At 46.5% G+C, this 24915-nt stretch overlaps 1 protein-coding gene across 4 annotated transcripts in view; it reads left to right on the top strand.

Moving 5' to 3' along the window:
- Positions 1–24915, top strand: part of LOC147442295 (dynein regulatory complex subunit 3-like) — a 159440-nt gene that overhangs the window by 119649 nt on the left and 14876 nt on the right. For 3 of the 4 annotated variants that reach the window (XM_086528528.1, XM_086528530.1, XM_086528529.1), the window contains exon 10: positions 8142–8267. In XM_086528528.1, coding sequence (XP_086384654.1) covers positions 8142–8267 — 126 coding nt within the window. Of the gene's footprint in view, positions 1–8141; positions 8268–8351; positions 8423–24915 lie in introns of all 4 variants that reach the window. The other variant, XM_086528527.1, reaches the window with a different exon arrangement.

The raw sequence follows: 24915 nt of genomic DNA, 5'->3' as shown, positions 1-24915 counted from the left end.
TTAGCTTTCAGTATCCCTGAAGCTCAAAGAGACATCAGTGACTCTAGTATCTAAATCATGGCATTTGTTGACAAAGGAGCGGAGTGACTCCCCTCTTGTGCATCCCACTGTACCAGATCTCCGGCCAAGCTGAATTATGGGTTCCATTTGGAGTAGACTATGCTAAACCAAAAGCATCGAGGTAAAGTTTCACAATCTGAGGAGTATCTGCTAGGTCCTCCTCCTCCATCTACTTCGCATCCAATGCATAATATTGTTCTTGAACTTAACCAAGAACCGCCTTCGGACTTTACCTTTATTCTTCGTATGTCCAGGGACAAGGATCTCCTCGTTTTCTTCCACTTTGGGTTGCTCACCCTTAAAAGGTTTCAAGAGACTCACATGAAATGCATTGTGAATCCTCCAAGTATCTGGCAATTTCAATCGAAAGGAGACATCATTGATCTTTTTAGAGATCTGGAAAGGTCCGTAGTATCACATACTAAGCTTTGGAAAAAGCCTCTCCTTTCCCTTTTTCTTTCTCAGGCGTGCCTTCTCAAAACGTAAGAGCACCCAATCATCCTCCTTCAATTTCAAGTCGCGACGATGGCGATCTGCTGCCTTTTTCTGTCGTTCTTGAGACTTCTGCAACGCCTCGTGAACCTTGGCAAAAGCCGTATCTAAGTCTCGCATATATTCATCCACTTCAAAAATCTTATCTTTCGTGCTTAGGAAGGGTGGAATCTTTGCAGCACCTTCAACAATCTCAAATGGCGCCTTCCCCGTCGAAGAGTGTATCGTGTTATTGTAGGCAAATTCCACCTACTTTTCCCACTGAGTCTTCTAATCTGAGATATAAGACTTCAATAAATCTAGAACCACTGAATTTGCAATCTCAGATTGCCATCATTCTGCGGGTGGAACGATGACGAGAACTGCAACCGCCTGCCAATGTTCTCCCAAATTACCTTCCAAAACAAACTCGTAAATCTGGGGTCTCTGTCGGAGACAATCGTCTCAGGCATGCCATGTAATCTAAAGATCTGGGCCACAAATAGTCTCGCTAAGTGATCCGGCTTGACCGTTTTCTTCACTGGGATAAAATGACCCTGTTTGCTAAATCTGTCAATAATAGTCCAGATACCATCGTGACCACTCTATGTTCTCGGGAGATCAAAAATGAAATCCATTGCAATACTTTCCCAGGGGCGGGTGGGTATGGGCAAAGGCTGTAACAATCCCTGTGCCTTATGCCTGTCAAACTTGATCTTCCGGCATACTAAGCAACTGCGTACAAACTCTTCCACATCCTTTTTGAGTCTCGGCCAAAAGAAGTATCTCTTTACCCCTTTCATGGTGGTAGCAATGCCGCGGTGACCCGTAAAAGGTGGACAATGGCATCCCATCATAACCTTTTCCCTCAACGGCTGTGTAACGCACAACATGGTTTTCTCATCAAGTAGCCATCTTGAATGGAATATCCCGCTACTGTCTCCCCATCCCGTATCCGTGTGAAAACGTCTGCAAAATCTGTATCTGTGGCATACTGGTCAACCATATCCTCGAAGCTCCTATGGTGTATCGCGCAAATAGCCAGAACCAACGGCTTCCGAGACAAAGCATCTACCACCACATTCTTCTGTCCCTGCACATGGACAATCTGGAAGTGAAACTGTGACAAGATGTTCGCCCACCGCATCTACTTTTCCGAAAGCTGCTTCTGTGACAAGAAGTAGCGCAAAATCTGAAGGTCTGTAAAGACAGTAAAATCTGCTCGGAGTAGGTAATGCCGCCACTGAGTAAGAGCATGGATAACCGCCAAAAGCTCTTTCTCATAAATCTATGCTGTCATCTCTGGCCTTGAGAACAATCGGCTCTCGTAAGCAATGACATGGCCTTCTTGCATTAAGACCGCACCCAGACTACGACCACAAGCATCACAATTTACTTCAAATGACTTCTGCAAGTCCGGCAAAGTCAAAACTTGTCCCGTAGTCAATTTCTCTTTCAATGTCTGAAAGGCAGTCACCTCTGTGGATCCCCACGAGAAAGGGACTCCTTTCTGTGTCAAGATATGCAAAGGAGAAGCAACCTCTGCAAACTTTCGAATGAACCGCTTGTAGTACGAACACACTCCCTAGAAGCTTCTAACTTCATGGACATTCTTCAAATCGTGCCAATCACGGATAGTCTCTATCTTGGAACGGATCCATTTGCACTCCTGCTGCTGAGACAATGTGTGCCAAAAAGTGTATCTCTGGTAGGAAAAATTCACTTTTCTTTGCATTAATCACTAACTTGTGATCTCGTAATGCCTGAAAGACCTGAAGCAGATGATCTCTGTGTTCTGCCTCATTCTTGGAGAAAACAATGATGTTGTCAAAGAAAGTGCCAACAAATAGCTTGTACTCTCGGAAAATCCTGTCCATCATCCTGTTAAATGTCGCAGGAGCATTGGTTAAGCCAAAAGGCATCACCAAAAACTCAAATAACCCAAAAGTCGTCCGAAAAGATGTCTTGTAGACGTCTCCCAGCGTCTGTCTGCAGTCAATGTCGCTTTCCTCACCCGATAATCGACCACGGCGTTGTTCTTGTGGTACCAAGGAATCCCTAAGAGAACATCACAACCCTCCAAAGGCATTATGAAAAAGTCCTTATGCACCAAATACCCTTGACAATGCAACCGAAGTTTGCCAATGATAGGTGTAATGGCTACGTCCCTGCCGGGTGCTGCTAGAACTGCCTCCGCAAGTGGTCCCATCCGATCGAGAGTGATCTCGAGCTGCACCGCCAATTCCAGTGAAATGAAGTTGGCCTTGGCTCCTTCATCAAAGAAGATCAGGGTCTCTTGATCTTTCACTTTGCCCCAAGCTCGGCTAAGGTCTGTACTCTCGTCCATGGTGTTGGGATTTGTACCCACACAATCTGGAACCAGTCTTGTATTCATCTTGCCTTTTCGTCCACGTTCCTCAACTACTCTCGAACTCTCAGGCCTGTCGTCGTCCTTATTATTTTTTTCTTTCTGTGTCTTTTTAGGGCACTTCGCGGAGATATGTCCATGTTCCCCGCATCCAAATCACTTCTCCTCCTTAATGAACGGAGCTCGCTCTTGAGGAGTAAGCTTGGGTCGTGCATCCTTCTTCTTTGGGTTGCTCTTTCTCTTTCTACTTTCATTTCCATAAATCTGTTTGGCTCGTTGTGTCATGGCCTCATCTGGGGGTAGGTCAGACTGCCAGAGCGAATGGCAAAGCCCCGCTTCGCATGACTCATTAACTCCTGAATAGAAGCTGACTTCTGTTCCAAGCAGTGATCTCGGATCTCTGTAGGTAGACCCAAGGTGAACCGCTCAATCTGTTATCTGAAGGAGATTTTCTTGAATGAAGAGGCGGGTAGAAAAGAGCTTCAGAGTCTCTCACAGTAAGCATTTATTGTATCTTTCTTGGTCATCTGAAGATGGCTCCAAGCAGCTCGTATATCGCATTCATACTCTTGCGTCAACCAAGAAGAAATAAAAAGCTTCTTAAATTTCAACCATTTAACTGGCGCAGTCTTGTTTAAAAGAAGCGTGGACCACCAAGTTCGAGCATTCCCCTTAGAGTAAGAGGCAGCTCTCTGAATCTTGGAGTGCTTTGAGTAGCGTCCTCCCGCGAAAGCGATGTCAAATTGTTGTATAAAAGACAAAGGCTTCGAAGCATCTGAGTATCTTGAAAAATTGTCAAATTTGATCGACTGTCCACCTTCCTTAAACTCTCGGACTTTCTTGCTTTTATCTTCCAGAAAGTCATACTGGTTGGCTTTATAAAGATTCTTTTTGTTCGCATAAAAGTTTCCGTCATCAGAGTTTGAACTGTCTGTAGACGAGTCCTCGGTGGAACTGTCAGTCACTGGGCGAGATTTAGGCTTCTTTGCCTTTTTCTTGCCCTTTTCGAAGCATTGTTTCTTGCTTCTCTTTTTGCCTTTTCTGTCTTCTTCGCTCGAATCGGAAGAGCTAGAAGAACTGTCAGAAGAAGAAGAAGAAGAAGACCTAGGTACTCCTTCAAATTGAACACGCTTATTCTGTTTTTTTGCTTTGTCAAATGTCGACTGACGACCCAAATAACCCGGGAAGTCAGTGCCTTTCTTCTGCTTTTTGCCGTGCTTTTTGGCTTTCTTTTGCGCGTCAAAAAGTTGAGCAATCCATGCATCAACCACCTCTTCCAATTCCTTCTCTGAATATTGCTTGTGATGAGAAGGTTTCTTGAGAGCGGGTTTCAGGGGTGGTGTAGTGGTTTTCTGCCACTACGCATGCACTTCTTGAAAAGAAGTCTCGCTCATATATTTTGCTAATTTTGGATCCTTCGCAAAACTGAGCATCATCTTTGTTGCATCGCCGATCAATTGACGACGCTTCATCTCTCTTTGCTTTGCCTGAGAAGCCCGGGGCAGGCCATACTTTCTGCCGCAATCTTCGTTGTGATCCATGCCCGCATCTCCAGATGCAGAGGGAGTCGACTAATCCTTGCGTGAAGCCATAGGTGCCGCGGAAAAAAAATTGGGGATCGGATTTCCCCTAGACGAGAATCGGCCGTGCTCTGATACCATTGTAACGGACTTGGACACTCCAAGTCAAGAATCAATCACGACAGCACCAATAACCACTTCAAAACAATTCACAGATCACAATAGATTTGCACTGGCCCGGCGGAGTTCCATGCATAGAGATATTGGCCCCAAAGACTGGCGCCCCTTTCGGTATTTCTTTATGTATTAAATCAATGTCAAAGTACAAGAGAGCGGTTAGGGTTTCACTCTCAGACTCTGCGTCCAGATGCTCTCGAGAGTGAGAACCCTCTCTGCTTATTTAAAGTTTACAAGGGATGCCCAAAAGCAGAGCCCCAAAAGCAGAGCCCCAAAAGCTTCAGTTCCCAAAAGCAAACTCTCTTTTTTTTCTCTCACAAACTCACTTGAGTTTTTACAAAATAAAGCAATAGACTCTCTCTCTCTCTTCCATGTGCAAATTGCGTCGCCAAAAGCTGGGATTTCTGCGTCGTAAAATCCGAAAATCTGTACTGCTGCCACGTGGCATAGATGCCGCCAGATTTAGGGTTTTAGCCAGCAGTTAGGGTTAGGGTTTCCAGAAATTAGGGTTTCTACTCTCGGTAGCCACGTCATCACTTTGTGACAGCTCCCCAGGGTCCAACCGGGGAGAGAGGAGGAGCGGGAGGTGGGGGTGAAGGTGGAGGAGGGAGAGGGGGTGAAGGAGGCAAAGCCTGAGGGAGGAGGAGGGGGAGGCGGCGGAGCTGAAGTGGGTGGAGCCTCCTTAGGGGGGTCCTGCTGAAGGGGGTCAATACGGTTCCTTGTTGGAACCCAGTGCTGTTGAGCTGTAGGAGATCAGCCACCAGGGTGAGTAGTGTGACGAGCCCGTCCCTGTCGAAGGCGGCCAGGCGCCTGCTACCAATCGTTAGCTGTCTGATCACTGGCCTCTATCGAGGTACCAGCCTGCATATCCCGAGTATCTGGCTGCTAGGAATGCTCAGCCTTGGGAGGCTGCTCATGCACTATGGGTCGAGATCTCCTGCGAGGACAGGCCTTTGCTAGATGGCCCATCTATCTCCAAATGAAGCACTAATTTGGGAGACCGGAATACTCCACACTCTGTCTGATCCAACCCCCACTCACATGAGGCAACAGTATCACCTTCGGAAGTGAGTGTCTCTAACAAGAACCCACAGAGTAGGCAAACCTGTGGCCTTGGCCACAATTGAAGCTGCAGTGCGCGGTGACTCCAGAACCGTCCCAAACATGGAACCAATCCTGGGAAGTAAAGAGAGATACTCTCTCCTCCGGCCAGGGAAGCAGACCGAGATAGGCAAGTCGGCATCCTCCTCAAGCATATCTGTAGAAGGGTCAAAACCATGATGCCATCGTCTGAAGTAAGCTTGAGCTGGCTCATTGATATCACCTTGGCCGTCATCTTTGGAGACTCGAACTCTACCTGGTAGTACCCTCTCCCGAGGATCTGGATATTGGTGATCTTGCCCACATTGGAGAGGAGACAGGCCTGAAGCAAATCTCAAACCTCACCTCGATTGGGTCGAGTACCAATGCTCTTGCAGATGATCGAGGTGGCTTGCAAGCGTTCCACCTCGATAATCAAGCTGGCTTGCTCTTTTGGCGAGAGAGCAAGTCGAAGGGTCGGCTCCGCGGTGTTGGGCAAGGGGGCTTCTGTAGAATCCCTCTGAGGTGGAGCAGGGGCCGCCATTCTGTGTCTGCTGCTGTAGAAAAGAGGGCGAAGGCAAACGGCAGAGGTGTAGGCGCGAATGCTGGTGCGTTGAAGACAGTTCACAAGCAATGTGTGTGTGTGTGTGTGTGTGTGTATTGGGGGGGGGGGGGGGGGGGCTGGATGGAGCTGGGGCAGCGCGCAGGCAGGCAGGGCAGCGTGCAGCGTGAGGGAGGAGGGGGGAGGAGTGAGTGACGGCGAGGGGTGGAGCAGGGGCCGCCATTCTGTGTCTGCTGCTGGAGAAAAGAGGGCGAAGGTGAACGGCAGAGGTGTAGGTGCAAATGCTGGTGCGCTGAAGACAGTTCACAAGCAATGTGAGGGGGGAGGGCGGGGACTGGATGGAGCTGGGGCAGCGTGCAGGGAGGCAGGGCAGCGTGCAGCGCGAGGGAGGAGGGGGGAGTGAGTGAGTGACGGGGAGGGGGGGATGCAGGTGCGTGGGCGGGGGGAGCGTGAGCAGCAGCAAGCTTAGTGACTAGGGGGGGGTCTTGCTGTTGCAGCAGTGGCTTGTTTTACATGTTCTGGCTTAGTTTACAAAAAGCTTTGTTTAACGAAGCGGTGTAGGAAACTGGTTGTGAATGTGTCAGGAGTCGATGAATCTACAAATTACTTGTATGCCACCTATCCATAATGTCTTTAGCTCCACATTGAAGTTGTACTTTCCTTACAACTCTTCAAATCTAATGACTCTTATGACATGAGATATTAATCCATTCTAATACTTTGAAAACCCAATGGTCACTTAAATGCTTAGGTGCTCCTAGTTCAAACTACAGAGTAGCTTCATAAACAAAACAATGCAGCAGTTGATCACCAATTGACCAAAACTCCTCGCACAATTGTCATCAAGTAGAGTGTGTGGATGTTGTTAATGATGGATTATAGAGTATATTGATTGGAGTACCTAATTCTAAAGTGCAAACCCTAAACCTAAGCTTTGAAAGCAATACCTAATGCAATGATTAGTGAAACCCAAACTATGGACCATAGGCTCTGATATCATGTTAGAAATCTAGGGTTGTAGAAACCTAGATTCGGGTTAGGCTATGGTGGCTTCACTAAGCTACCATTCATGATTAGTAGACATAATCATGGAGATTTAGAGAGAGGAAAAGAGAGATACCAAAAGCAAGGTATACGCAAAAGAGAAAGTTAGATTACTAGTGTGTAAAAAATTGAGTACAATGGGTGATTATATAGGCAAGGAGATTCTTTGGATGACATAAGCAGTGATGTTGCTCTCCCTGTGAGTAGGTTCACCTCTCCATGATTTGAGCCACGTTCATGACCTTATAGGCTACTCTTGGACCTATAGATGTGCCCAAATAGAGTATTCACGTCATGGATTTGCCCTAAGGTTCATATCCTATGACCAGAGTGATTTGGGCAAGCTTAGAGGAACATTGGGCTTATATTTCTAACATAATGTAGCAGAAGAAGACCAGGGAGTAGAAGATGTTGGTAGCAACCTTCATGTTCTTGCGGTTATGAAAGTGAATGATTAAGTGTCCATTATTCTTAAGTGATGAATGTCACTTTAGTCTTCCCACCATAGCCATCACAATTGAAACTGGTTTGCTTGGCCCTTCTCCTTGGGGGAACCTCCCAAGGTGTAAGATGGTGTACTGAAGCTATATGGGAAGAGCCCATGGTAATGTGATTGTGGGGTGATTGCATTGTGCTATATATATAATTGTTCCCTCTTTAGCAAGTCCAAGGGAAATTTCATTCACAACGCTGTGGTTATGTAATACGAAGCACAAACCATACTGATAAAGTCTTTTGTTGGAGGGGCACGTGATTTTATTGTGCTTGTTTGTATCATTCTGCATGTGATTAAACATGTCAAACTGGTTGTCAAGATCCAGAACATGAAAATTAATGATCAGAAGGCTTCAATTGCCAGGTGTTTTTGGAGATACAAAATGATTCTTCAATTGGAGAAGACAGGCTCCGACAGCTATTGGAAGCCAACGAAAAACTCAAGGACAAACTTTTGGAACTTGAAATGCTATCTGTTGGTGAAATTCAGGTGATTCTCTTTCTCTTCAATGCAGTCATATTTGGAACAATCAGCCCAACATTTGAATTGAAATTGACAAATTTCTATTGATAGGATTTGTGGTCAAAATTTGATGATAATTATGCTGTTCTAGTGGAGAACTGCAGGCAGCACTTTCAAAATCAATATCCTCCCAGCATATTTCCTCATGGGCTGTTTGTCTTTTTCAAAAAAGCCAGATTTTCATGGTCTTGTTCAACTCTCTCTCTCTCTCTCTCTTTTTCACACTTAGTACTTTAGTACTAAGGTACCCAGACATTGTAACAGATTCACCACTTTTGTATCAGTTTGGTCTCATAGGTCATTCTGGCCTTTTGAAGACGTTAATATAAACATTTCATTTCATTTCATTCTCTCTCTCTCTCTCTCTCTCTCTCTCTCTCTCTCTCTCTCTCTCTCATAGTCTAGGGATACTTAATGGCCTACAGCGTTTTCCTAGAACGGCCGGTTTTACATGCTTTCCACACAGGTATGGGGCTAGCACAGCCAAGCTTCATCCCTTGCATTGAAGATTTCATAGTAGGACCTAGACCAGTGGACGTAGCAGTGGATCATGCTCTCTTGACACTATCCGTCTCCTTTTAGTATAGTACAGCCCGAGTGTCAAGAGGGAGGACACATACCTGCTATACATTTACACCAGAGACTTCCTCTGTTTATACAAAGGAGATCTATAGTCATCTATGTACAGCAGCCAGGCAAAGACTCTTAGTGGAGGAGATCACCACTTATCGACTGAGACATTGCATGATGCAGCAGCAGAGGCATACCCACATACTCTTATCATTGGACGCACATTAGCACGGTTGTATGCATCTATCCTTGAGCAACAATTGAGGAGATGGGTAGAGAGTGAGGGAGTACGTGTAGCGGGACAGGCAGTCTCAGGAGAGGCTTCTTCACTCTTGACCATATTCTGACACTCAGAGCCATCATTGAGGAGGGTAGGGCACATGGAAGACGGATTTATTGTAGCTTTGTGGATATCCGCATTTGACATGGTGCACAGAGCCAGATTGATGGGCAGACTACAAGAGATGGGAGTGCCCATTGAGTTGACTTCGGGGATCATGGCTCTGTACAGATCAATGGTGGGACATGTACGCACTCTAGAGGGACACGGATTCCATTGTTGTTGTATGCTGCCATCATTGAGGAGGGTAGGGCACATGGAAGACGGATTTATTGTAGCTTTGTGGATATCTGCATTTGACATGGTGCACAGAGCCAGATTGATGGGCAGACTACAAGAGATGGGAGTGCCCATTGAGTTGATTTCGGGGATCATGGCTCTGTACAGATCAATGGTGGGACATGTACGCACTCCAGAGGGACATGGATTCCATTGTTGTTGTATGCTGATCATATTTTTTTTATCTTTGACTCACCGGAGGGTATGCAACAACATATGGATGCATTACATAGCTTTGCGGAGGATCGTGGATTGTCTGTAAACCTTGGTAAAACTAAGGTTATGGTGTTTAACACCACACTACAGTGGATCAAGAGATCAACACCTGCATTCATTTATGGTCAGGAAACTGTGGATTACACAGATGCATACACTTATCTTGGGGTAGTCTTCATTGGGCCAATATTTTTTTTGAAGAGAGCAGGAGAGACTAGACTGACCAGAGTGTATGCAACCCTGGGAGGAATGGAGAAGATGTGTCCGTAGGTTCAGTTCTAGGAACCCCAAACAAAGCTCTGGCTCTTTGATACCTTGGTAGTTTCAGCTATGCTCTATGTATGGGATTCAGGTTTGAGGACCGCCATCTGTGGGTCATAATGGGTGGAGAGGTATGGAGAGGCCCTTGGTATCTATGTCTCTCGGCTGATTAGAGCGAAGGTCTCTGTCTCACACGAGATCAGTAGAGTGGAGTTAGCAGCCCCCCCCCCATGGAGATAGAGGCCTTACCAGATCGGTCTCCTTCGTACACAACTTATGGGATGCCCCATCGCTCAAGTTAGTTAAAAATTGACAAAACATAGGTTACAACTAAAAGATTACGACCTTAGAAAAATTCAAATCAACGCAAAATTGAATTTTTCGAATTATAATTGATAAAGGTTACATGCTACTATGAAGAAGGTGTGTAAATGCGTAAAGGTCCAATAAACCAATTCTTGGTTCCTATGATCAAGGTTCTATCCTTGTATTTACTCACATCTCGGGTTTCAAAGTTTAAAACTTCTACTTGTGCACTTAGATTCACATCTTCTTCCTTATACCACTCTTCCCCGCGAGAGATATCTGTTGGCGAAAATGCATAAATACAATTTACATGAGCATGTCGTTCATTGACATCCTCTCTATTAACGTCTTTGAATAGCTAAAGTGACCTATGAGACCAAAAGTTACAACTGTATCAGATGTGAAACAATCATTTCAGGTAAAGCATAAAAGGAAACATCCTAGATCCTAAAACAATCCCATTAGAAAAGGTAATGAAGTTGGTAGGCAAGTAGCAGAGAGAGAGAGAGAGAGAGAGAGAGAGAGAGAGAGAGAGAGAGAGAGAGAGAGAGAGAGAGAGAGAGAGAAATGAAATGATATATTAACGTCTTCAAAAGGCCAAATTCACCTATGACACCAATGCGTTACAAATTGGTGAATCTGATACCATGTCTGGGTATTAAAAAAGAGATACTAAAATAAATCTAGAAGTGCTACTAGCTGGCACTATGTGAGGTATGTGTGATCATTCATACAATGGGAATGGGTGTCCAATACAAGGGGTTGATATAATGGGTGATGATCCATCCTCACATGTACTGTGGAGGTCGAGATAGTGTGCCTCGAATCCTCTGTTGTAGTCTGTGTCGATGCTGTGAAGCTCCTCTCCTCAGGCCTGGGCGTCTTGATCTCCCTAGCTCCAATGCTCTGTCAATGAGAGTACAACGGGTGTATGAGCTGAGCATTGTAGTAGTGGTTGCCTCCTCTATCTATCTAGTGTTTGATGTGAAGAAATTACTAATCTATCTCTGGGATTGTCTCTGTCAAGATCTCCTTAGTAAACTATCTTTGTGTCTTTGTAACTCAAGTAGATACAGTCCAAGACATCTCTGGTCCTAATAGCTCATGACTCTTGAGAAGGGTCCGAAACCTTTTCTGAATAGAGAGTGGAAGCGACCCCGTATCTCGTAACACACTGTGCATTGACATATATAATACATCTCCATCTCTAGCTCTGTATGGCATAGGCAACATATCCTGCTAGCTGCTGGTATCCCTCTGAATCTACCAATCTCAATCTCAAGCTGGTGTGAAGATGCCCGTATCTGACCAATGGCACAGCGTAACCCATGAGATAGATGTGTACCATATAGCTAGGTCACAAACCCATCCCCTGTGAGTTGGAGAAGAAGCTCTCTATAGAAAGCCATCTTCGTGCCCAACTCCTATGTCAGCTCTATCCATGTCTTCCTCGTGTCCAACTGGGTCAGGTACTGGCCAATGAGTGTAGTAATCTCCACCCGTGTAAGAGACAATGACGGTGCATCAAGGAATGGAAGGCAAGTTTTCCATGCTGAAGCCACGTGTGTGTATAGATCACTGACATTTTGCCTCAGGAAATATGTACTCTCTCTCTCTCTCTCTCTCTCTCTCTCTCTCAGCTGGAAAGAGATTCTTGAGCCAAGACTTAGGTGAGGCTAGGAGATTGTTTCATGAGCACTCCCTAGCACCAACTATTACATTTACAAACATATGGGGTGAGTATGCTACTTCTCTCTACATGGCCTTGGACCAGCCATCATTGGCAGACTCACCAGAGGCATGCCCACACACTTGCGCTTGCCTTACTGTAGAGATGGTAAAGAATGCTATTGATAGGATGAAGACTGGGAGAGCATGATCATGATGGCTTGGTAGCTGAGCATTTTATACATGTGAAGGATCGTTCGGCTGATTTTCTTGCACTGATGTTTAATAGAGGTATGTGTGAGGGTTTCCCTGATACTTGGAGCATGTCAACTATTGTACCTATTTTCAAATCTGAAGACCCTAGTTTGCTTGGAAATTACCACACTATCATGATTGGACACACACACACTAGCTAGATTATATACATCCATCAATGAGTATGAGCTGAGCAGGTGGGTAGAGAGAGAGGGCATCAAGCGCCAGTCCAGGTTAGTTTTAGGAGGGGTTTCTCTACCCTAGGTCACATTCTCACACTACAAGCTATTACTGGGGAGAGCAAATTTCATGGGAGGAGGATTTATTGTAGCTTTTGTGGATTTCCACAAAGCAATCCTTAGCTGCAGATTGATGTGCAGACTGTAGGAGTTGGAAGTGCCAAATAGAGCTCATATGGGGGAATCATGGCCTTGTACAAGATAGTAAGAGGAAAAGTGCGTATGCCCCATGGGATGTCAGAGATTATTCATTCCACCGTTGGGTTGAAACAGGTTGCTCACTATCCTCCACTCTTATTGGCATGTATGTGGATGAGGCTTATGACTACATAAGAGAGGGAGGTTGATAGAGGAGCACAGTTGGCATGTCAAAAGTTGGTAACGCGGCATGACCCCTAGGGGGTTAGGGCACTTAAAGACCCAGCATTAGACAACTTCACCTTAAAAAGAACAAACCCTAAAAATTGATGACTTGGCGACTTGTACGAACGCCTGCAATTCACGGATGCTGACGTGGCACCATACGGACTATCAGTGCTATTTATGGAAGTAGCCCTATGGGCGCCTGTTTTTCACAGTTGATGCTTTTAAAGAAGAGGTTTTCATAGTTGATGCTTTTGGAGCAAGAGCCTCTAAATATCAGCCTTGGGGGCTCACTCTTGCATTCTCACATGTGCCGAAGTAGAAAAAGAATCCCTCAGTAGTTGTACCTTTTGCGAGGTAATATAAAAGAAATACTATAAGGCATGCCAAGTTTTGGGGTGAGTGCTCTGGGAGTGGAACTCCACCACTCCTTGTCTACCATTGGATCTTCTCTCTCTCTCTCTCTCTCTCTCTCTCTCTCTCTCTCTCTCTCTCTCAGAGGATAGATTTGGGCAGCCCGCTGCCAAATGCTAAAACCCCATTGCCAGTCACGTGCCTACATCCCCAAAGGTTGAGAACCCCAAGATGAACCTCTCTCTCTCTCTCTCTCTCTCTCTCTCTCTCTCTCTCTCTCTCTCTCTCTCATTTTGCTAGATCACTTTGGCTCGACATGCATGACGCCCGGTCAGACTACTGACCATGGAGGAGATTGATGAGATCCGCCAACGACCGATGCTGGATCTCTTGTGATCTAGCTATCCGAGCTAGCTGCTGTTCACACCTAGAAGTTTAGGATTCCTTAGTATTTTATTGTGACATTTGTCATTTCATTTTTGTCATTGTTGTCATCTTGTTACCCTGACTCTGACTTTGTATCAGATCCACCACATTGTAACTTTCTGGTCTCATAGGTCACTTTGGCCTTTTGAAGACGTTAATATAACATTTCATTTCATTTCTCTCTCTCTTTCTCTTTCTCTCTCTCTCTCTCTCTCACTGCTTTTAAGGTTTCACCACCACTTTTTTGCTGTATTTTAGGGTTTTGAAACTAGTTTTTTACTGTTTTTTAGGGTTTCAAAATCGTTTTTTTACGGGGGTTTCGTTACTGTGTGTTACTGTTTTTTAGGGTTTTGAAACCGTTTGTTTGCTGTTTTTTAAGGTTTCATTGCTGATTTTCTCTGTTTTGTAGGGTTTCACAAGCATTTCTTGCTGTTTTTTAGGGTTCTCCTGTGTTTTATTGTTGTTTTAGAGTCTCTCTCTCTCTCTCTCTCTCTCTCTCTCTCTCTAATAGGTCTTGAGTTCAACTCTCCTCGTCGGATAGATCTTTAAGGTCTGTTGGGATAGTTTCCTACGACGTTAAAACTCTCTTCTTCTCGTGTGTGTGTGTGTGGGTGTGTGTGCGCTAATAAAAGAGGAAAGTGGTATAACCTTTCTATCACCCAAGTGTGGTAGATTGGTTATGCCATTTCCCTCTTGAATAACAGGTCTTGAGTTCAACTCTCCTGGTCGGATAGATCTTTAAGGTCTCTTGGGATAGTTTCCTACGACGTTAAAACTCTCTTCTTCTTCTTCTTCTCTCATGGGAAGCATCGGAGAAGTGCCAATGGCTTCCTCCACGTGTTAGAAGACGCATCCCTCACCGGCTGCCCACAAAGCTCTTTATATGCGCACATGGAAGAGGATGTGAGCAATAGAGAAGGAAATGAGAGAATGGAGAAATGAAGTGGAAGAGTGGAGGAAGGAGAGGAGCACCATTTTTCAAGATGGACCAAAGAAAGAGATGGCATGCGTAGGAGGATCGCTTCGCTCGAGAAGAAAGTCGTCATCGAAGATTTCAAATCTACAAGGTGAGCTTCTTGAAGCCAAAAGTGGGCGACTTGAAGAAGGGGATTTTCAGCCTTCGATAATGAGCTGAACACAACCAAAGAACAAGTGCGGGTCATCAAAGAGGAGGAAAAGAAGTCATCTTGGGTCGAGGTCATCACCAAGGCACAAAAGAAAGTCGAGGCGGCCGAGAAGTGGATCAAGGTCGCCAAAAAAAGGGAAAGGTAAAGAGTCTTCTATTACACCTACCATGATTAATATGACCCTTGAAGAAGAGCAAAGAAGGAGGCTACGTGCCTTACATGTGAGGATCACCGGCCTCAAGGATGTCAACAATGTTGAAAAAGAGGTTACAAGCCTCATGTCCATGATGGGGATGGAGAAGCCTCTACACACAAAGGCATGGAGGGTGGGCAAGAGGAATGAAGGCCCAAGAGAGTCCTCAAATCACAGAGCACTCATACTACGTTTCCCCTCCTTGGAGGAGAAGGAGTTCTTAAAGAAGAGGCAAACCCTCAAGAAGCCATGTATTTTTCTTGGTGATGATCTCACCCTCTCGAAGCTGGCTCACATGAGAGAGGTGATGCCAGAGATTATAGCAGCAAGGGAGAAGGGAAAGATTGCCTTCTACAGAGATGGTCGGGTGGTGATTGTAGAGCGACACTCTACATGACGGTGGGAGACCTATGGGACCATACTGAAGATGGCAGCCTGGAATTGTAATGGATCTCATAGGCTAGATGTGGGCGCCTTTGAGAATAGCTTTCGGGACAGGGACATTATATTCTTCTCAGAGACTCATCAAGCCCCTGGACAGATGATGCCACATGTGACGGGATATAGATGGGAGACAGCTTGCCAAACTCACACAAGATCTGAGCATGGAAGCAGAGGATCGGGGGGAGTAGGAGTATTATTTAGAGAGGGGCTCAACCACTTCTACACATTGTACGAAGAGATGATCATGCTAGATAAATGTGGGTGAGGTTGAGGGCCGACACAAGCCGATTTTTATACATTGCCACATGCTACTTTCCCCCCAGTACATAAGTCTATGTTGGGCCTAGAGGCGAGTCACCTTTCTCTATCCTAGACAATGACATATGGGTGTTTTCCAAGGATGGTGACATCATTCTCCTAGGGGGCTTCAATGCCCGGATGGGCAATGCTCAGACAGTCTTCTATGACACATCAAAGATGCTTAGAGACCTGGATGTAGGAGATTTGGGGCTTGATAGACATTCATAGGACAAAGAGCAGATAGAGTATGGGAGACATCTCACGCAGATGGCGACTACACATGGTCTGGCAATACTTAATGGCCTACAACATTTTCCTAGAGCAGCCAGTTTCACATTCTTTCCACACAAGCATGGGGCCAGCACAGTGGACTATGTCATGGCATAGTCGAGCTTCATCCCCTGCATTCAGGATTTCATAATAAGACCCAGACGAGTGGGTGTAGTAGTGGATCATGCTCTCGTGACACTTTCCATCTCCTTTCAGTACAGTACAGCGAGGAGGGAGGACACATACCCACTATACATTTACACCAGAGACTGACTCTGTTTATACAGAGGAGATCTATTGTCGTCTATGTACAACAGCCAGGCTAGGACTCTCAGTGGAGGAGATCACCACTTACTGAGACATTGCATGATGCAGTAGCAGAGGCATACACACACGCGGCTTGATCAGAGAGACGTCGTTTTGGGACCATGCCGCGTCAGAGGAGTGTAGAGAGACGAGAGTACAGCTTCAGAGGGATCTTCTCCTAGGGTCATCAATCACAAAAAGTCTCGGATAGCCTTCGCGTGCCTTGTGCGACATGAGAAGCGAGCATTCCTAGCTCAGATGGAGCGAGACTTATACCAGTGTCTTGAGTAGAGACTCAGGAGAGGCATGGCCTTTCTTTCATAAGCACTCCCCTCCCCCAATGATTACTTCTTCTGATGTGTGGAGTCAATATGCAACATCCTTATATACGGTCCCTACACAGACACCCCTTCCAGATCCTCTTGAGCGATGCCCATCTACGAATACCTTCTTTACCACTGAGATGGTAAAGATGACCATTGACAGGATGAAAACCAGGAGGGCATATGATCATGATGGTCTAGTAGCAGAGCACTTCATACATGCTAAAGATATGTTGGCAGAGGTTCTTGCAGATCTATTCAATCGTGTCATGTGTGAGGGTCTACTTGAGACTTGGAGATTGTCTACTATTGTGCCTATCTTCAAGGCAGGTGATCCTACGGAGCCTAGAAACTACCGTACTATTATGATTGGACACACATTGACACGGTTGTATGCATCTATCCTTGAGCAGCAGATGGGCAGAGAGTGAGGGCGTACATGCAACGGAACAAGCCGGTTTTTGGAGAGGCTTCTCCACTCTTGACCATATTCTGACACTCATAGCCATCATTGAGGAGGGTAGGGCACATGGGAGACGGTTTTATTGTAGCTTTGTGGATTTCCGCAAAGCATTTGACATGGTGCCGAGAGCCGGATTGATGTGCAGACTACAAGAGATGGGAGTGCCCATTGAGTTGATTTGGGGGATCATGGCTCTATACAGACCAGTGGTGGGACATGTACGTACTCCAGCGGGGACATCTAATTTAGTTCACTCCACTATTGGAGTGAAAGAAGGTTGTTCATTGTCTCCTACTGTAGCAGGCTATAGTGTCACTGCTACAGGACACAGTTACAGTTAGTACAGTTGGTCTGGTCTGTTCACACTGGACGGACACTCTGGGCAGTGACACGTGGCAGGGATACGGATGGTGGCCTAGTGGACATGTGGCCAGGTCACACTTAGCTGGCTGACATTTATGAGCCGTTGGTGGCTCTTTATGATTGTATATATGAGTAGTAGCCGTTGAGTCATTATCATTATCTTGTACGTAGTCGTCTAGACAGAGTCTTACACAAAGCACTGCTTCACCATCCCTGCTTATCTGAGCCTCGACACCCCATTTGTACCTGTGAGTCCTGGGCTGGAGCTGAGTGTGCTGCCACGCCAGTCTGTACATGGTTCTTTGAGCTAGTCGAGTCCACATGTTCTGGTCCACTGTTGTGTCTCTGTTGTTATCCATTGTTTCTGTGTTTCATTCTGTTTGAGAGAGTTTCCATTTGTTTGAGTGAGATTGTCACGCACATTTCACTGAGGGGCACCCACATTGTAGAGAGCACGACACATTATCCGTGCTACAGGTGCTCTCATTTTGGCGATCACGGTGGGACCTCAACTGAAGTCTCACTCTGTTGAGTAGCTGATTTCTTTGCTTCGCCTGTGCAGCCTGTTGGTCTGGTCCAGTTTCACCCTTGACAACTTAATCTAGCTGGTCTAGTCTCTCGCCTTGTTGGTCTGGTCCTCTCTTGCCTTGGTCCACCTAGTCCTCGTCCTGGTCCAGTCCTTCTCGTCCCTGGTCTAGTCCTTCCTCGTCTTGGTCCAGGCCAGGTGTTCTAGTCACTCGCCCTGGTCTAGTGGAGTCTAGACCAATGTTCAGCCAAGTGAAGGTTGTCTTGCCCAAGTGAAGGTCTTCTTGCCCAAAGCTTGGTGGGGTTGGCGGTTACTGCATGACACATACAAGGAGGTCTTTGGAGCGTCAAAGTGCACTACTGAGTCCTCTGAAGTACTACCACAGACGGCATCAACCCTTGGTGCCCAGTAGAAGCATATTAACCCCATCACCCATCCCTACTCATACGGCTACCTCCATTCCTTCGACCGGTTCTACATCCTCCAGGTCACCTTCTCCGGTAAGGCTCTCCCCCATTTTGTTACAGCAAGCTAGTGAGCAAAAGACTCAGGAGCAAGAGGCCATGGAGGAGCTCACAAGTGTTCTGGCAAAGGTGAACATCAAGTTCCCTACCTTTAAAGGTCTCTCCGCAGAAGATGCAGACGACCATGCTCGGAGGTTTGTCTCTCTTTGCAGAGGTTGTGGCCTCAATAGAGAAGACGCATACCTGGTGCTCTTCTCGTCCACCTTGGATGGTCTTGCAGATAAATGATACAGTCAGTTTGCTGAAAACCACTTTACTACTTGGACCATGTTAAGACAGCAGTTCTGTGAAGCTTTCCGACCAGGGGATTATCAAGAGAAGATTCTAGATGAGTTGGCCAACCTGTTGCTCTAGCCCAAGGAGACATTTGCAGAGCTCATGACCAGAACAAAGTCCCTGGTCGCCAAGCTGCCTCAGTAACCAGGGGAATTCATGGTGAAGAAGTGGGTAGAGAAGGCTTTGCCTAAGACTTCTCAACAAAAGCTCAGAGAAAGTCTCCGTCCTGAAGCCAGTCTGGAGGACTTTGTTGCTACTACTACTAGAATAGAGGGAGCAAGAAGGCAGTTCACTGACTCTCCTCAGTTAGATACTGCCCCTGTACTCGTGGATAGTCCATCAGACCCCTTGACTTCTTTAAGAAGGGAACTGGAAGCCCTAAAGTTACAGCGGGCCCTTCACGAAGAGAGATCCTTCTCTCTCAGACAGGTGAAGCCTCCACATCAAGAGGCTTATGATCAACTTAACAGAGAGTTAGAAGAGCTCAGGTCTCAGCAGGAGACTAAGGCTATGGTATGGTGTAGTTCATGCCGCTCTCCAGGACACCCTGCACAGGACTGTCCCCTTCGCTCTTATTGCCACTTCTGCGAAAAATCGGGGCATGAAGATAAGGATTGCTACTATATAAAGGGATTGCACAAAATATAGCAAAGTCTTGGTCCTACTCTCCAACAGGGGTTAGCACCGGCATTCAACATGGTTTCCCACTATGGCCATCCCAACTACATGCCACCTTTGCTCAATACCCCTGTTGTCCAAGGTATGTCAAGTACTTTCCCGACTCAAAGTTTTATAACGCTAATGCCATCCCAACTACATGCCACCTTTGCTCAATACCCCTGTTGTCCAAGGTATGTCAAGTACTTTCTCGACTCAAAGTTTTATAACGCTAATGCCACCTCAACCCCTCAGAGCTTCTATACTTCAACCTCCAACTCCATGCAGCAACCACCTCGTCCCCCGTTTCGTCCTTCCAATCGGCCCATACTCTGCTACAGATGCGGAGAATATGGGCATTATCAGAGCAAGTGTCCTTTACCTGAGGGGTCCCCTCCTTGTCGTCATTGCCCTGATTCGAAGGATCACTATAGTAAAGATTGTCCCACGCAAAGGGCATCCACGTCTTCAAGCTCGACTCAGAACCAGCAAGAATTCACCTTCTCGAAGATAAACTTGATTACTGTGAACACCGTGCCTCAACCATCACCTGCTACTCATGTGGTTAAGCCACTGCAAGTGGAGGAGCCTGCTGGTGTCCTAACTCGGGCACAAAGAGCAGCTCTTGGTCTCAGTCTGCCCACAGGTCCACCTCGCCAGTCCCCACTTCCTCAAGGTGGTCTATTTGACCCAAAGGACGAGTCCTTCAAAATTGCTCAGAGCAAACCAACTTCCCTGTTATCTGACATTAATGGAGCCTTCTTGGAAGCAGTGGCTGACTTGGAACAAATTAAGGTCCCAAAGGGAGCCCAGTTCGAAGGCGCCAAGCCCACAACAGAAGCCATCTTAAAAAATACTTTTCAGCAGGTGTCACTATACGACATGCTAAGGCTCGACGCAACACTCAGAAGTGACACCTTGTCAGTCATTCAGTCTCTGTACCCGGGGGCTGGGCCTAGTGGCGGGCACCTCCCTGTACAGCCCTCAGAGTCTTATTTGATTTCCTATCCAATTGCTCCCCTCACCGATTATAAAAGTCCTCGTCTCACTGTATCTATTCTTGCGCATCAGCTATCTGGCGTCATCGTTGATGGTGGATCTGGAATCAATTTGATGCCCGAATTCACTATGATGGCCTTAGGTCTACAGCCTACCCGACCTGCTCCTTTCACTGTTACATTGGCCGATCAGAGAACAGTCTACCCAGTGGGCATAGTCGACAAGCTGCCTCTGAAGGTACAAGATTTCACTTTTAACTTGGATTTTGTGGTAGTTAATCTTCCCCAGGTAGAGGGAGGTTATCCCTTGCTGATTGGTAGGCCATGGTTGCGACATACGAAAGCACTTCATGACTGGGGAAATGACGCCATGTGGATACATACTCCTGGCTCTCCAATGCAACAAATTCATCTCGAAGGAGGTATGGATCCGGTTGTTCAGCATAGCTCTTTGTCAGTAGAGTCCAACCCTGACTTGGAGCAGCCGGTCTCTCCTAATGGGTCCGATGAAGACTTACTGCAGTGGTTAGAAGCTACCTCTTCGATGCCATGCTATGTAGTCTCTCTTTAACCTTTGCCAACAGATTCACCTTCTCCCCCTGATCCTACACCTGCAGCTACATCGGAAGCCAGTAATCCCAGTCAGCCAAGTGAGCCAGAACCAAGTGGACCGGTCTCTGGTGCCCATCTTTCAGAGGGTCCCTTGATGGAAACCGTCGGCCTGGGTGAGCCTATAACCCACCATAAAAGGGGGAAAAAGTCTTCCTTGCAAGAGTTGGCCAACACCCCAGCTCCTTCCTTAGCCTCTACTCCATCTGACTCTCCACCCATGCCGGAGCACTCTGAGGTATCTGAGGATTTACCATTTGCAGAGCTTCCATCAGGATGGTTGCAGGAAGAGTATGCTGATTTCAACATTGATCAGATGCCAGCTCATAATGTCGAGAAGCTAACAGAGGCGGCACGGTCTTCTCTCCCTGAGGCAGCCTCGCCCACTGCACCGCCTGACCCAGGCAGAGAGGTCAACCTAGGCGGCCCTGACAACCATTAGCCCATCTTGTTAGCCACATGGTTATGGGATCACCCCGCTCTACTCGACCTGGTAATCTCTTTCGTGCGCTCTTTCAAGCATGTGTTTGCCTGGTCTTACCACGATTTGGAAGGAATCCCAGCAGAGCTGGGAGTCCACACAATTTCTTTGGTTGAGGGGGCTAAGCCGGTCAGAGGACGGGCTTACAAACTGAATCCCAAGTATGCAGAAGCAGTCAAAATCGAGTTGGAAAAAATGCAAGAAGCTGGTATTATTGTACCAGTAGAGCACTCATAATGGTTGTCCCCTATGGTTATTGCCCCAAAGAAGTAGTCCAACAAAATTCGAGTTTGCGTCGACTACCGGGCTCTAAATAAGGTCACAATCCCGGATGGATTTCCGACACCTTTCACTGAGAGATTCCTCGAAGATGTCACTGGCCATGTACTGTATAGTTTTATGGACGGGTTCAGCGGCTACAATCAGTTAGGAATACATCCTGACGACCAAATCAAAACAGCTTTTGTGACTCCCTGGGGTATTTTCATCTACACTAGAATGTCTTTGGGCTTAAAAATGCACCGCCTTCTTTCAATCGCATAGTATATCTCATCTTTTGTCCTCTGCTTACTGATCACCTTCGCATATTCATGGACGACTTTTCCACCTTCTCGGGTGCTCAATGTTCGACCCCAGTAGAAAATCTAAAAGAGCATCTTGCTCAGCTCTCTGTAGTCTTCCTCAGGTGCAGAGAGGCACGTTTGAAGCTCAACCTGAACAAGTGTCATTTTTTGGTCACAGAGGGCACACTGTTGGGCCATGTGGTGTCTGCTCAAGGTTTAGCACCTGACCCAAAGAAGATAGTGGCCATCTTTAAGTTACCTCCTCCTATAAATCACAAAGGTGTTCAGAGCTTTGTGGGCCACACCGGCTATCATCGCAGGTTTATACGTATGTATGCATAGGTGGCTCAACCATTGACCGGCTCACCAGTGCTGTTGTTCCCTTCCAGTGGTCAACACCTGAGGCCGAAGCATTTGCATACCTCAAAAAACGCCTCACTGAAGCGCCTATTCTAGTTGCCCCGGATTGGGCCCTACCTTTTCATGTGCATACAGATGCCAGTCTGCTGGTTGTGGGTGCTGTGCTGACTCAGCCTAGCAAAGAGTTCAACTTGGATCGCCCTGTACATTATGCAAGTCGCCTGCTCACCAAAGCAGAGCGCAACTATAGCACCACAGAGAGGAAAGGTTTGGCTATAGTGTATGCTCTACAAAAATTTCGTCACTATTTGCTAGGGGTCCACTTCACAATTATTACTGATCACCATGCCTTGTGCTATCTGCTTAATAAGCGACAGGTCGCAGGTTGAGTATTGCGATGGCTCCTCCTATTCCAAGAGTTTGATTTTGAAGTGGTACTCCGTCCTGGTAAGCATCATGTAATGGCTGACCATCTCTCTCGCATTCACACAGGTGAAGAAGCTACCGGGATTGCGGATGACTTTCTAGATAGCAGTCTTTTTAAAATCGATACAACACCGGAATGGTACGGGGAGGTCTTACATTTTCTATCTACTGGGCTGTACCTAGAGAAGGCATCTCCACTGCAGAAGAGGAGATTGCTGTTGAAGTCCAGGCCTTTCACTTTGATTGGGGGCTAGCTCTACAAATCGGGACCAGATGATGTTCTAAAGCGTTGTGTCTCGCCTCATGAGGTGGAGCATATTCTTGAGGATACCTACAATAGTCCCACTGGTGGCCATTACCCTGGTCACATCACCGCCCAGAAGATTCTACAGAGTGGTCTATGGTGGCCCTACGTTTTTAAGGATGCAATAGCATATTCTAAGGTTTGTGATGTGTGCCAGCGCTGTGGGCCGAAGCCAAGTAAGCAATCCAACCGTCCTTTGCAGGTCTCGATGGCGTGGCTACCTTTTGAGAGATGGGGCTTGGACTTTGTGGGTCCAATATGTCCCCCGGCTCAACCAGGTAATCGCAAATATCTGCTAGTGGCTACAGACTATGCAACAAAGTGGGCAGAGGTAGTGGCGACAGTAGATTGCACTAGCAATACAGTAGCCAAATTTTTATATGAAAATATTTTATGCAGATTTGGATGTCCCTTAGAGATCACTAGTGATAGGGGCAGTCATTTTGTCAATGACATGATCTCAACTTTGCTGGCCAATTACAAGATTTTTCATCGCAAGTCGTGCTCTTATTACCCTAGAGCCAATGGGCAGGCCGAGAGCACCAACAAGGTTCTAATCGCCCTCCTGTGGAAAGCATGTCATCTCCATCCAGCATCGTGGGCTCAGGCTGTGCACGGCACTCTTTGGGCATACCGCACATCTTTCAAAGCAACAACGAATCACACGCCTTTTCAACTCGCTTTCAACTTGGAAGCCATAGCTCCATTTGAGTTCAACTCCGGATCCCCTAGGGTGGGCAGTCTGCGTGCAAGTTGGGGCATGGAAGCTGGTTCTATATCCCGTCTTACCTTATTGGATGAAAGCCGCCTTTTAGCTTCTCATGCTCTGCAAGCAGAGAAACTTCGTCGCAAAGCGTGGTATGATCGCCACCTCAGAAAGCCGAAAATAACGCAAGGCACATTGGTGCTACTCTATCAGGCAAAATATTTGAAAAAAGCAAAGAAGCTGGTTTCAGCTTAGCAAGGGCCCTTCGTGATGGAAGAGATTTTACCACAGGGGGCAGTCCAGTTAGTCACTCTTGAAGGTGTCTCCCTACCACTGGTAAATGGATCCAGACTCAAGATTTACCATCACTAGAGCTGACTTGCCATCATCACTGGCCCTGGTGATAGTATACTTCATTGAATATGGTGGTATTATCCCTTCATCAGTAGCCTTATTATTGTTCCTCTTCATGATTTCCGTTTTTCTACTGTTTTCCCAATCACGGAGTCTTCTCCATCCCATCTAAGTTGTAAGCAAAAATCAATCCTCTCTCTGATCTTCTAATTCCCTTTTTCTCATCTCGACTGTACTCCCAGTAAGGATCTCGGATCTGCTCTCATTTCATTCAACAAGTCACTTGATTTTGCCTCAGATTCAGAGTGTCTTTTGATTTATTTTATCTTGGGAACATCTCCACTCTTTCCAATCCACGGTTATCCAGCTGTCTCATCTCCACTCTCAAAATCTTTGCTTCTCTGTATCAGTCTCTCTCTTCCTTGTGGAGTTCTTCAAAAGAGACAATCCCATCTCCACTCTTTTCTTTGATAAGGCTGTTATTTTGGAATATTATCAGCTCTGTTCTGAGTAGGAATATTCACTTTCACTAAGTTCACTTTCTATTGGGCTGATTTTTAAGTAAAATCCTACCTTGTAAAACTCGCCTCAGCCCACCCTGCCTAGCATACCCATCTAACTCGCCCCTACCTAACTTACTTCCCTCGCCCCTACCCTCTACCCTCCCACTTTCGCCCCTATTCCCCTCGCCCCTACCCTCTACCCTTCCACTTTCGCCCCTACCCTCTACCCTCCCACTCTCGCCCCTACCCTCTAACCCTCGCC

The sequence above is a fragment of the Adiantum capillus-veneris genome, chromosome 14, assembly GCF_014529385.1.
Source record: "Adiantum capillus-veneris isolate H3 chromosome 14, ASM1452938v2, whole genome shotgun sequence".
Lineage (NCBI taxonomy): Eukaryota > Viridiplantae > Streptophyta > Polypodiopsida > Polypodiales > Pteridaceae > Adiantum > Adiantum capillus-veneris.
This window is presented reverse-complemented; position numbering and strand designations above follow the sequence as displayed.